This window comes from Salmo trutta, chromosome 23, assembly GCF_901001165.1.
Source record: "Salmo trutta chromosome 23, fSalTru1.1, whole genome shotgun sequence".
NCBI classification, from domain to species: domain Eukaryota; kingdom Metazoa; phylum Chordata; class Actinopteri; order Salmoniformes; family Salmonidae; genus Salmo; species Salmo trutta.
In genome coordinates, this window is record NC_042979.1 from 7,884,724 (window position 1) to 7,898,927 (window position 14,204).

Genomic DNA, 14,204 nt, shown 5'->3' on the forward strand with positions numbered 1-14,204 from the left:
CTGTTGGCTCCCGTGGACCCTGTGAAAACAGGATCTGATTGGCTGCCCCGCCGAGCCCGTTTGGATTAGCGTGATAAATAATAATTACACTTCCTGGTCTCGCCCCTAGAGGACGGATGCCTATTGACTTATAGAGGGATCACGGATCAACACTTCACCATGGTTCTGTATAAGCAAACAACTGAGGCCTATTGCACTTTTAAGCGCTCGGTTCACACTTCTAGACGTGTTTAATGAATTGAGGGACATGACTGCTGTCACGGCCTTTTTTTACTTAATATCTGTCTTAAATCCGCCGAGGGTGAGTTCCAGGAGTTTCATGTTAATTAAGTATTAGTGGCTGTCATCCTTTCTCAACTGCCACCATTGACACGTATGCACGTATTTACCATAGCCCATAATATTATTCATAGTCTCTGGTGGATCTTTAATCAATGAGCCTGTTTTTCCTCTGCCGTTTCAAATGTACATTTGAGGCTGAAAGTAGAGCAACTGGGCAATAACAGGAGGTACAGAGAGAGAGAGAGAGAGAGACGAGAAGACAAGATAAGTAATCAGGGATGAGATCTGTCAACCCTCCTTCACCCCCCCCCCCCCCCCCCCCCCCCTCCTCCCAGGCATTTACCTTATCTCCAAGCCAGCCCCACTACACTAGGTGGTTGACATTAGCCTGAGGTGATAAGTACTGCAGGAATGATGATACAGTCGCAACAATACAAGAAGAAAATTGCCTGAATCAATTGGTTCTAGTCAAGGGACTATATAATATACTCTCTTTCATGTAAAACAGAGAGAGAGAGAGAGAGAGAGAGAGAGAGAGAGAGAGAGAGAGAGTGAGCAACAACCTGAGCGTGACAGAATAAAACAACATATTAGATGTATCCACTGGGGCGTGACATCACAGGGCACTGCTTAATTTGCACATAAACACACATATGCAAGGAATGTGCAAATGTGTGTGGCAGTGCAGTCACAGACGAACACATGGAGTGTACACACACACACACACACACAAAGAAATACACACACGCGCACACACGCATGCACACAAGAATGCACACGCACGCACACACACACACACACACACACAAAGACATCGGCATAAATTGCAGCCAGGGCCAAATTAATCTATGAATCATCAGTGGGATAAAACTGCTTATACGGTAGTTTTTTCAGATTAACATCAAGGTGATTTGGAACATATTTATACTGTAGATACTGTATCCATACAGAACAGCTGTTTAACCTTATATTTTAACCCTGTGTATCGCTATGAATAGAATTCTAGGGGATCTGTTTTTATGGGAATATTTCTATGGTGCTTTACCCATATGCACTCACTCTATTGTTCCCCTCATCAAGATTCTCTGGTTGTGCTTCTTCTGTTCATATTATGAGCAACTTACGTCTGCAGAATTCGACCTGTCTGTTCTTATCCCTCTTATCCTCTCTCTCTTTTCTTCTCTGCTCCCCCTCTGCCCTTCTTTCAGCCCTCTACAGCTGACCTTGGTGTCCGGTCGTACCTCCTTCCTTTTCCAACCTCACACACTAGGGTCCCCCCCCTTCTCTCTCTCTCTCTCTCACTCTCTCTCTATCCCCATCCCCTAGTGACTCCCCGTTCCCTCTCTGCCCATTGGTCCCGCCCCCTAGATCACTTCACTCCTTCGCTCGGCTCTCTCCCACTCTCCCTCGGTCCCTCTCTCTGCAGCTGTACATACTCTGCTTTTTAATTAGACAGAGAGACACACACAAGCCCCACCTTCTCCTGCCTCCTACTCTCTCTCTCTCTTTCGTTCTCCCTCCCTCTGCTGACAAGTATACAAGACTTGTGCGGCGTCACTGAGAGGGAAAGAGAGGTCAGAGAGGGAGAGCGAAAGAGAGAGGGAGACCGAAAGAGAGGGCGCAAACTGAACGGAGCATCTAAGAGGATATCTGCCTGTTTGTTCACTGTGTCTCTACTCCTGCTCTCCCTCCCATTCTGTCTCACACACGTGCCTGCACACACACACACACACACACACACACACACACACACACACACACACACACACACACACACGAACACACGCTGACAGTCACCTGCAAAGCCACAGTGCTCAGGCTGGGAGATGAAGAGGCTCACAGTTGAGGAGATGAATTTGGGGAGAAGAGAGTGAAACAGAGGGCACAGCAGACGGAGAGAGAGCGAGAGAGAGGGGGACAGATGGAGTACTCACTGATTATACTAGGGAACGGAGGATCGGAGCACACAAGGCAGCAGTGAAAGAGAGGAGTGAAAGAAAGAAAGCAAGAACAAACTGGAGCGATGTGAAAATGAAAGAATACCAAAGAACAACAAACAGCGAGCAGGAAAGAGAAGAAGAAGAATGTGAGTAAAACAGTAAAGTGAGAGAAGACAAGAAGAGGTGGTGTGTGTGACTCCTCTGTTCAGGATATACCGAGCATCACTTTACTTCTACCCAAACAGCCCACGACAGAGGGAGAGGAGGACTAGTCCCAGGAGAGGAGGAAAAAGAAAAACAGATAATCAGAGGGCAGGTGTAAAATAGTGATATAAGGAATGCATGCTCTTGGTTGGTGCAGTGGATTAACTGGTGAGTTATTGGTTTCTACTTGTTTATCCTTCTCTTCCTTTCTACTCCGGTGTGTAACCTTGTCACAACCATGGTTAGAATTGACTGGGAGAGAAACCTGTTCTGTGTGTGTTCTGTGTATGTGTATGTGTGAGCGTGTGCTTGTGTGTGTGTGTGTGTGTGTGGTTCTGTGCACAATGCTTGCGTGTGCGTGTGTCTGTGTGTGTATGTTTGAGCGTGTGCTTGCATGTGTGTGTGTATGTGCTTATGCTTGTGTGTGTGTGTTTAAGTCCAAATGCGTGCGTGCGTGTTGGGATGTGATTTACGGCAGGTTTGGGAGTTGTGTGTGAGAATGTGCATCTTTATGAGCAGCTTTAAAGGCCAAGGGGCTTAGATTGGGTCGTCAGAGATGCCGGTTTGCACATTGAAGCAGAATGCTATCAGTGCATATTTTCCACGAGTAAGAGTGTGTGTGTGTGGGGGGGGGGGGGGGGTGGTATGTCACATGAGGTTGGTGGTGCCTTAATTAGGGAGAACGGGCTTGTGGTAATGGCTGGAGTGTATGGATGAGATGAGAGCACGAGTGTACACTGTGTGTATCATGCGATGCATGCCTTGGTGTGTGTACTGTATGTGACTTCTTTTTTTTTTTTACAGCGTGTGTTGTCATTGTGCCCATATGGTAAATGGAGTTCATAGGTTACACAGATGTTTTTCTCTTCTTCATGTTAACAATATCATACTCGCACTTACTCAGACGTGAACACGCTCGTTCGCACACGCACACACCCAAATAAACACACGACCCTACACTCTTACCCCCTTGCTCCCTCTTTGTAGAAACACTGTGCTGTTAGCACTGTCTGTCATTCTGCTCCCTATCTTTTCCCTCTCACTCTCACTCTCATCACTGTGCATATCTAGGGGCCACTTTAGGCTCCGTGCCAGAAATGTGACCTTGCTGTTTCCGCCATAACTCCATCTTTCTCTATCTCTACCTCCCTGTTTCTTCGTTTAGATATCTCGCTTCATCCACTTCCCCCATCCCTTCACTCTCCCTCCATTTCTCCATCTCTTTCATACTCAGCCTTTCTTTCTCCCCGGTTATACATCCCCCTTCGTTTTTAGGATGTGGTGTGTTCTAAATCAACTTACTTGGTAAAATAAGGGTTTGATTAAAGCGATGATCTGATGTCCAACTATATTGTCCAGGTGTCTTAAATGTGATCAGGTTGAGCTTTCCTATTACTGAAATACAGTGATGTGCTCTTGGGACATTGGGCCAGACAGGGACATTGCAGCACAACAGCTTGCCAGCCCACAGAAGGACCCCCTAGGGAGTGTATGTACATAGTGTGCCACGGCCTAGACAGCGTATCCCCATCACCTGTTCCCATGCTATTCAGGCCTTTGAAACTACGCCACCGCAACCACCTGGCATGGGTCACAAAATGTGACTTTACATCTTTAATTTTCCCACTTGGGAGACTTACCAGTAGAAAACCGGACTGATCCAGTGGGTGAAATTTGGCACGAGGCCATAATGACGTTATATTCTGGTTGTACGTTTTTTTTTTAGTTGAGAAGATGTTAAATAACGAGATTACAACTAAACAGTCTCTGTTGCTCCCAGATAAAAAAATATTTTTTTCATGATAGCATCAAGATTACAGATTACAAACAGATAAAGATGTATTTTTCAGGTTGCTAAAAAGACATTGACAAAATCAAATTTGCCAACTAGTATACAACCTGACCGCAACGTAAAACGAATAATAATTGCAACCAGTTTGCCGGCTGTTAATCGTCTCATATTGTTGATCCCCTTGAATTAGCTTCCTGAAGATGGTAATGTGGTATCACTGGCACTTTTTACTGACCTAAGAGAGCAAGCTGCTGTCCTACATCCTTCTCTGGTAGTGGATTTGGGTCAAGATAGCACAGACGGAACAATCATTTAGGACACTCATTGGAAAAGTTGTGAGTAATCCGGCTAGCAGCTAACTAGGAGGTAGTTTGTTGAAAATTGAGATAGCCTGGAGTTATGAATAACCTTGCCTTAAACCTGAAGACTCACTCAGCCTCACGGAAGTAATACCCAGGCTTTTTCTCCGGAATCCAAGATAGTTTTGTGGTGCACTGAAGACCTTGGTTTAATATGCTAGCTGTAACATTAGTTTACTAGCTGCAGGATTAGCTGTAATCTAGCTAGCTACAAAGTAATATGCTAATAATCACAAATGCACTAACGAGCAAACCAGCTGATTCAATTTGCTGGTCATTAATGTACAGCGATTGTCTTATTATTTGGTCGAATAATGATAAAATACATATTTTATTTATAGCCTATAGATCCTCAAAGCTCTTTCCAGGCAGTTGCAAAAAGAAAAAACATGACATTTTTTGTGGTAAAAAATAAATATTATGATCCAAAACAATGAAATTCTCAGCAATCTTTCCCATCTAACATACCATGCTGTAGGCTCAAAGTATACATCCTTAACCTGTTATGTTGCTGTAGCGGATGGCTATCCAGCTGTAGATTTCTATTGTAATGTGACCTGGCACCTGTGAAAACATATTGTTCTGTGAATGGCTATGTGAACTATGTGCGTATAGGGACATGTCCCGTCAGCTTACTTATTAGAAGGTTGGGCTCAGCTCTAGCCTGGAGTCTTCTTTAGTCTTGTTCACTGTACCACAGTTTATATGTTACACACAGTCCCAACTACATCTACCGAAGGATTTATGGAATATATTTCATCTATTCCCGATGGGCTGATATGTGTGTGTGTGCGTGTGTGTTTGTACACGTGTGTATCCTGGGTCATTATAAAACTTAATGAAATATTTTCCCACGAGAAACTTCTGTAGCGAGAACCTTAATCTACTTCATAAATTACAGTTATGAACAGACATAATGCAATGTGCACCTACCTAGAGGCTGCTCCTAAGAGGTGTGTACTGAATTGGACTCTCTCCCTTTCTCTCTCTCACACAACATTAAACACACCGCTATTACCTCTGTTCTGCCTGCCCACAGAAATATAACCAGAGGATAAACCATCACTATTGCTTTGTGCCTTGCTGTATATATTGTTCAGACAGCTCGCCGCTCTATAAATCCAATCCCCTTGGCTGTGCAGGTATCTCTTCACTCTCTCCCCTTGCTCCCAGGACCAATAACTGATCATATACCTTTTCATAGGTCCTCTCCAGGTCCTTTAAGGCCCTGATATGCTGATGTTCCTGATCTACCACTTCACTGAACCCTAACCGTGACATTTTCTCTCCTCCCTTGCAAGGGGGTTCTTCCCTCCCTCCTGCCTCCTCTTTCTCTCCCTCTCTCTAAATATATCCATCCATGTCTACCTACCTACCTCCACCCAACCCTCTCCCCCTTCCCCTGTCGGTGGCTGTGCGTGTACACAGTCATGTCGGATAAAGTTAGCCATGCCCAGACAATCCAATCTGACACGCCTTTACATAACAATTCAATCTGCAGCACTCTGCCTGCCTCCCCCTCAACAAACACACACACACACACACACACACACACAGGGTGAAAAACTCCAAGGTGCTTTATTGGCATAAGTTGTAACATCCCGAGAAATCAAATATGTCATATATAACACAAGACTTAGCCTCCATCTCCAATGTATATCCTGTATATATATATATGTGTCATTGGTCTCTCAATGTCAACATGACTTAGTAAGCACAGAGATCAAACATTACGTTATTCCATTGCACACCTTCACTTCTGCTGCCTGCTGATTTATCTGTTGTCTGCCAATAAAGCTTTACATGGAAATGTCACATGAGGAAAGGCTGGGCCTCAGCCCCAAGAGTGTGCCGAGCATTAAGAGGCACTGGATTCATTAAACTGTCGGTGTAAATCTTGATCTCAGGGCAGTTTGCAGACTGAGTGGGAGGAGAGAAAGGGAGAGATGGAGGGAGAGAGAGGGGGTGGGAAGACAGAGGGTGCAGAGATAGAGATGGGGAGAGAGAAAGAAAGGGAGAGGGTGAGGATGAGAGAGAGAGAGAGAGAGAGAGAGAGAGAAAAGAGGAGGATAATGGGAGAGAAAGAGGATGGGAGAAAGAGAGGGTTGGAGACGGGATGGGAGTTGAAAAAAGGGAAAAAAGGAAGGGGTGGTAGATGAAAGAAAGATAGGGAGGGGTGGAATTGGGTTGACATGGAGGAGAATGAGTGGAGGGTAATGGTCCTGCAACGAGTGGAACTTGGGAAATCTGTCAGGGTGAAGGGTGAATGGGAAACACTCTTCATGGAGAGAGGTAAGATTGAGGAAAGAGAGAAATTTAGTTTGGAAGCGGAGAAGGAGAAACGGGGAGGATGACCGTCAAGGTTAAGAAATAGTGTCGATCAAATTCTGACCATAAAGAGGAAGAAAATACAGCTGTATTATAGACACCACTGAATTACAGTATTTCATGATTCTGTATCATTCATAAAGGCCCGTCCACATCTAGCACGATAATATGTAATATGTCATTCAGCAGACACTTCTATCCAAACTGACTTATGCATTCTTTTAATTTTTTTTTTTACTTATGGGTGGTCCCGGGAATCAAACCCACTATCCTGGTTTTGCAAGTGCCATGCTTGACTATCTGAGCTACAGCATAATAACTATTACAACAAACATTCTAATTCAAGTGAATGACTGTCTGTTCTCCCACTACATGGTTTCAATGCTGCAATGATCGTTAATCATTTACACTGAACAAAAAAATTGAAATCAAATATTTCAAATATTTTACTGCGTTACTGTTCATATAAGGAAATCAGTTATTTTAAATAAATTCATTAGGCCCTAATCTATGGATTTCACATGACTGGTAATACAGATATGCATCTGTTGGTCACAGATACCTTTAAAAAAGGTAGGGGCGTGGTTGAGAAAACCAGTCCGTATATGGTGTGACTACCATTTGCCTCATGCAGCGTGACACATCTCCTCGCATAGAGTTGATCAGGCTGTTGATTGCAATAGGCATGCTGACAGCAGGAGTGTCCACCAGAGCTGTTGCCAAAGCATTTAATTGAACAACGTTGACATCAGCAAACCGCTCGCCCACACGACGCCATACACGCTGTCTGCCATCTGCCCGGTACAGTTGAAACCGGGATTCATCCATGAAGAGCACACTTCTCCAGCGTGCCAGTGGCCATCGAAGGTGAACTGAAGTCAGGTCAAGACCCTGGTGAGGATGACGAACACGCAGATGAGCTACCCTGAGGCGGTTTCTGACAGTTTGTGCAGAAATTCTTGAGTTCTGCAAAAACCCACAGTTTCAAAAGCTGTCCGGGTGGCTGGTCTCAGACGATCCCGCAGGTGAAGAAGCCAGATGTGGAGTTCCTGGTCTGCGGTTGTGAGGCCGGTTGGACGCTCTACCAAATTCTCTAAAACGACGTTGGAGGCAGCTTATGGTAGAGGAATGAACATTTTATTTTCTGGCAACAGTTCTGGTGGACATTCCTGCAGCCAGTATGCCAATTGCACACTCCCTCAAAACTTGAGACATATGTGGCATTGTGTTGTGTGACAAAACTGCACATTTTAGAGTGGTGTTTTATTATCCCCACCATAAGGTGCACCTGTGTAATAATCATGCTGTTTAATCAGCTTCTTGATATGCCACACCTGTCAGCTGGATGGATTATCTTGGCAAAGGAGAAATGCTCACAAACAGGGATGTCAACAAAATGTGTGCACAACATTTGAGAGAAATAAACTTTTGTGCGTTTGCAAAATTTCGGGTATCTTCTATTTCAGCTCATGAAACATGGGACCCAACACTTTTCATGTTACGTTTATATTCTGGTTCCGTGTATAAAGTTTCATTCACATCCAGCACGATAACTATAACAACAAAATCATTCTAATTCAAGTGAATGACTGTGTCCCCACTACATTGTGTTTCAAAGCAGCAATGAAGAGGTATCATCATTAGCAAGTCTGATACACGCTCCTCAGTGAGTCACATTTAAGCAGATCATCGGTACACAGATCCACACTGCAGCGATAACATGGATGTAAAACAAGGATGAAATCCTGTGGTTTCCACATCCACTAACTGATTCACATCTGTGCAGGAGCCCACGGTTCCTTCCCCATTCCCTCCCCGGGCCCGTTGAGCGTGACTGTAATTATAATTAATCCTAATAATCATGTTTTTAAAAGGTTGACGGCTGTGACAAATATGTTCCTCTTTTATAAAAAGAAACAAGATCTGGAAAAAAAGGGAACGTAAATAACAGTGATGGCCCCTGGGGTCCCTATTCCCTAAATAACCTATGAGCTGTGAGGCAACACTAATTGTCTCTGGCTCCACAGAGAGACTGTCAGACCACAGGCCTGCCTCTTGTCACAAAGCATCTTGTTACGGCAGGACACTTGTCAATCACTGAAAGTATATGTCTGTCTGAATGTCTATTATTTTTGCTCTTCTCTCTATCTGTTCTGTTTCTCTCTCTCACAAGCAAACACACTCTCTCCCTCTCTCTATCAATGCTCCCTCATTCTGTCTTTCTCTCCTTTTCATTACTTATCTTAAAGACACTTAATCTCCCCTTCACTCACACTTTGTGCGTTTCTCTGTTGACCCTGCTCTTATGAATTTTTAACAACTGGCTAGGTTATTATAAACTTCATTCTTATGAGGTCCATTTCATTATCTTCCACGGGAAATGTGATGACAACAATATGAAGACTAATTCTCTCTCTCCTCTCTCTCTCTCTCTCTCTTTGGTCACCTCCGGAACCCAGGCTATTCTGTTATCCTGCACAATGAGTGGAAGATGAGTCACTGAGAAGAGGTACTGGAAGAGAGAGAGCGAAGGAGAGAATGTGAGAGAGGAAGATAGACCATTATGGGGAGTCACACAGTGCTGTCCCACATCTTACCAATCCATTCTTCCTCCAGCCCCCTGGGACAATGCTAAGCGGACAGGAAGGGCCAGCCTGTATATTCGGGGGATGGGAAGGATGGATAAGGTGTATTCAGAGGAGCTGTGCCTATTCGCTGGTAGATACAGTGCCCCTGTCACGATTCCATCTCCTGGGATGTTATTAGAGGTACGTTGGAGCTGAGTGCATCCAGGAGTCATGCAACATAACTGTGTGCCCTGTTCTCACGCTCACCTCTCTCTTCTGGGTCTTCTGACTTATTTAATGTGAAATAACATGTCCTCTTTTAGATGTAGATTTTGTATGAGGCATACTTTAAGTTGGCACTTGCTCCCATGTTTAATGTGCTGACGTTATTGTACTTTTAATGCGGCTATATAGAACTGCTCTTTATAAGGAAATCAGGAAGCTGAGTGGACGAAAATTTGAAGTAAATGAAGTTCTGTGGACTATGAGACTCCGGTTCACCCTGAAGACTTACTTTATGACGTTAAAGCTCAGAATACAGTTCTCTCTATCCGTAGTCTGAGCAAAGTACAAACCTTCTGGCTTTGGTTACATTTCTCAGGAAGTCAGATAGCCGGAGAAACACACACACACACACACACACACACACACACACACACACACACACACACACACACACGAGAAAGGACCAGTCCTATGGAGTGCTGCAGAAGGGGGATGGCAGGACGGACGGCACTGCAGTGTGACAGTTATCTCAAATCACCTCCATGATCACTCAAACCAACAAGCTACAGCTGTCTCCCCAGATCTGCTTGGTGATGGAACTCCAGCTCAACAAATGCGACAATACATGTATCCCATTGTCATAGAGAAGAAACGAATTGTCAACAGACAAATTGCATTGAGATAGAATAGAATTACTCCTTACTCTCTGACAGAGGATTTTATCACGTCAAACGGCCTGCAGGGACTGTGGATGTCGGGGGGAAGAACAAGACGCCACAGGAGACATGGTGAGCAAAGAGCCGAATCACTTGCTCATTGGTCAATACACCAACAGCAAGACAGCCGACAAGCCGCCTGGCGCCATGACCGTGCGCTCCGTGCTGCTCAACCGCGACTCGCCGGACATCGAGAGCCGCCTCAAGCGCCGCCGCAACCGCACACACCAGGTGCGCTTCAAAGACTTGGAGGATGGCGGCGGCAGCGGGACCACTGGCGCTGGAACCAAAGGCTCCGAGAGGACTGCCGCTGAGCGTGACAGCCCCCACCCCCTGCGGAAGAACACCCCCATAAGCCCCATGGCCCCGCAGGGATGGCTAACAGAGAGGTCAATGGGGGACGAGGTGTCCTCCAACCAGGCCTCGGTGGTTGGGGCTGTCCGAGGAGATATGGCAGACACTATTGAGGTAGTGGCAGCGTTTTTGGCTCGGGCGCCCCCTCATCCGCTCACCCCGGGGCCCACGCGCCGCTGCTGGGCACCACCATCGCCCCCACGGCCTTGCTCCCTCACACTACCTCTCTCCCGGAGGCAGTGCACCAGCATGGCCATCCAGACCTCCTCCTGCCTCAAGAAGCCCAAGCCTAAGCCTCCGGCGCCCTCGGCCGTCAGCACGCGCAACCGAAATGTGGGGGACTCGGTGGGGGTGAATGGGGATGACGAACAGGACGATAAAAAGAATGAGTACTACACTACCCGCAACCACATTTCAGAACCTGCATCTATAGATGGAAACGGCCCTGGGTCTAAGGCTAAACAGGGATTGGTGGACCAACCCCACTGCCTCAGGACTAGCGAGGCTAACACTGAGGCTAACGCTATCCACCCTGCTGTTGGGAATCACATGGACTCTTCCAGGCATGACTCTTCTTCTCCCCCTCAACCAGTTTGGCTTCGGCACACTGCAGAGCCTTGCTACTGCGGTTCTGTGACCTGTGGGAGGGAGGGATCTAAACGCCAGGGGAGTGCAACTCTGTCCCAAGGGAGGAGGAGATGGCGCATGAACCGTGGTATCAGTGACCCGGGAAGGGAGGTGTCCTACTGTACCACTCCCACACAGACAGACAGTCCCTGTGTCTCCCCTCCTAACTCCCCACCTCCCTCAACTGTGCAGCCCTGCACCTCCTCAACTCCCTCGACTGTGCAGCCCTGCACCTCCCCAACTCCCTTGACTGTGCAGCCCTGCACCTCCCCACCTCCCTCGACTGTGCAGCCCTGCACCTCCCCACCTCCCTCGACTGTGCAGCCAGGCACCTCCCCACCTCCCTCGACTGTGCAGCCCTGCACCTCCCCAACTCCCTCGACTGTGCAGCCCTGCACCTCCCCACCTCCCTCGACTGTGCAGCCCTGCACCACCCAAACACAAACTGACAGTCTCTGCGCCTCCCCGCCTCCTCCCACCATGCAGCACTGCACCTCCCCACCTCCCTCGACTGTGGAACCCTCCACCCCCCAAACTCAGACTGTGCCTCTCTATGCTTCCGTACCTAAAACTGTGCCAACCTCCACCCATCCATATTGTGAAACACCACCACTGGTGGTTCTGCCTTGCGCCTCCCCACCCCGGTCCATCTGTACATATCCCCCGAAAAAGTCAGTGCTTCCCCAAACTGTTCTTCCATCTAAAGCTCAAACCCCTCCACCTCTCGCTACACAAACTGAAACTGTCCCACCCAAACTAACATGCACCGCCATAACTACAACCACAGCCTCAAATCCAAATTGTCCCACCGTACCACCAACTCCAACGATAGCCCCCTATACAGCCCCTAATTGCCATGACCCAAAACCAAATCCTGTTCTAGCCCCCTCCACAGCCCCAACTTGCCCCCCCCCAACACCAACTCCAAATATAGCCCCCTGCACCATCCTAACACAAACTGCCCTATCGTGCTCTTCCTTAAATCAACTCATATCTCCACCTCCAACTGTGACATCATGCCACCCCCCAGCCCAAACTGCCCCTCCCTACATCTCCTTAATTCAGACCATACCACCTGGGAACCCCCCATGTCAGACCGTACCACCCTGCTCCTCCCAACCTCCAGCAGTACCTTCCTACTCCGCCCATATTCAAATAAAATACTGCTCCTCTCCCTCTCCCATTGTAAAAAGCTGCAACTCCCCGTCTCCAATGGTAAAATCCTACCATACACTTCCAACGGCGCCATCTTGTGCAACTCCAACGAAAACTGTGCCCCTCTACGCTTCCACGTTTCGCCCTGCACCCCCCTACACCCCCCCACCTCAGGCCCAACACTGCAGCGCTCAGGACAAGAGGGTGATAGAGTGGGAGTGTAGGGGGGAGAGGAGGATACTTCCACCACCACCCCCGCCCCCTCCCCCGTACACCCCACGCAAAGAGGGGGTGAGTTGCACCCCAGGCTCGGCCTGCCGGGCGCCCCTGCTCAGGCGGGCGAGTGAGAAGGAGAGGTCAGGAAGTTCAGGGTCACCCCTGCCCTGTCCTCGAGCCAGCTCTCTGAAACACAGAGCTCAAACACCCTTGGTGGTCCCTCTGAAAGGGAACCAGGGGGACCAGGGTTCCTCGCCCACCAAGGCCATCTCCAGACCCACCTGCCTGGGCCAGGCTCAGGCTCAGCTAGGAGCTCAGCTCGGGGCCCTCCATAAAATGCTCTGCTCAGGGACCAATACCCCCAACAGCCAGCAAGCTCTCCCCCCTGGCCAGTGCCCGTCCGGGGCCCGTGGCTGCTCTGGCTCTGGAGGGGGCCCCACGGTTGGGCCCCTGACCTCCACCCAGGCCGACACCCTGAGGCAGGTGCAGGAGATCCTGGGGGGGCTGGTGTCGGGGGCCAGGAGTAAACTGGATCCAACCTGGGTAGCAGAGAAACTGATGGGCCCCAACGGGCCCCTGCACGACATCCGGAGCCTGCAGACCCAGCTGCACAGCATGGAGGGGGTCCTGGAGACCAGCCAGAACACCATCAAGGTCCTGCTGGACGTCATACAGGACCTGGAGAAGAAGGAGGCAGAGAGAGACGGGTGAGTGAGTCCCACTGAGCCATACAATTACAGTCAGCTACAATAATACATTGTTGTGCCAACACAGATTCGGCATTCAGCTCTGAGTATTTCCTGAAAATTTAAATTAAAGTCCGATGACCATGAAAAACTCAGGACCATATTGCTTGGCATTATTTAAAAAATATATCAATAAAAAATAAGACAATATTGTAATTATAGGCCACTTGAATTTTGAGAAAACATTTTTTATTAAATTGGTTACTTTGAAAAAAGAGGAGAGAAAAAATGAGAAAAGTAAGGAATTGGTTAGTGTAATTATTTGAATTTTATTTACACTGAACAAAAATTTGAACGTAACATGCAGCAATTTCTAAGATTTTACTGAGTTACAGTTCATATGAGGAAATCAATCATTTGAAATAAATTAATTAGGCCCTAATCTTAGGATTTCACATGACTGGGAATACAGATATGCATCTGTTGGTCACAGATACCTTAAAAAAAATGGGCCTCACAATGGGCCTCAGGATCTCGTCACGGAATTTCTGTGCATTCAAATTGCCATCGATAAAATGCAATTGTGTTTGTTGTCCGCAGCTTATGCCTGCCCATACTATAACCCCAACGCTACCATGGGGCACTCTGTTTACAACATTGACATCAGCAAACCACTCGCCCACATGAAGCCATACCAGTGGTCTAGGGTTGAGGCCAGTTGGACGTATTGCCAGATTCTCTAAAATGATGTTG

The 14,204-nt window shown here is 47.4% G+C and overlaps 1 protein-coding gene across 4 annotated transcripts in view; it reads left to right on the plus strand.

Moving 5' to 3' along the window:
* The first annotated feature begins 1,250 nt into the window (after window positions 1–1,250).
* The window catches only part of LOC115159204 (mucin-2), a 47,586-nt gene continuing 34,632 nt past the window's right edge, over window positions 1,251–14,204 (plus strand). The window contains exons 1-3 of one of the 4 annotated variants that reach the window (XM_029708680.1): window positions 1,251–2,594; window positions 9,365–9,673; window positions 9,887–13,472. In XM_029708680.1, coding sequence (XP_029564540.1) covers window positions 10,483–13,472 — 2,990 coding nt within the window. In that variant the 5' untranslated portion in view covers window positions 1,251–2,594; window positions 9,365–9,673; window positions 9,887–10,482. Of the gene's footprint in view, window positions 2,595–9,364; window positions 13,473–14,204 lie in introns of all 4 variants that reach the window. The other 3 variants (XM_029708682.1, XM_029708681.1, XM_029708683.1) reach the window with 3 other exon arrangements.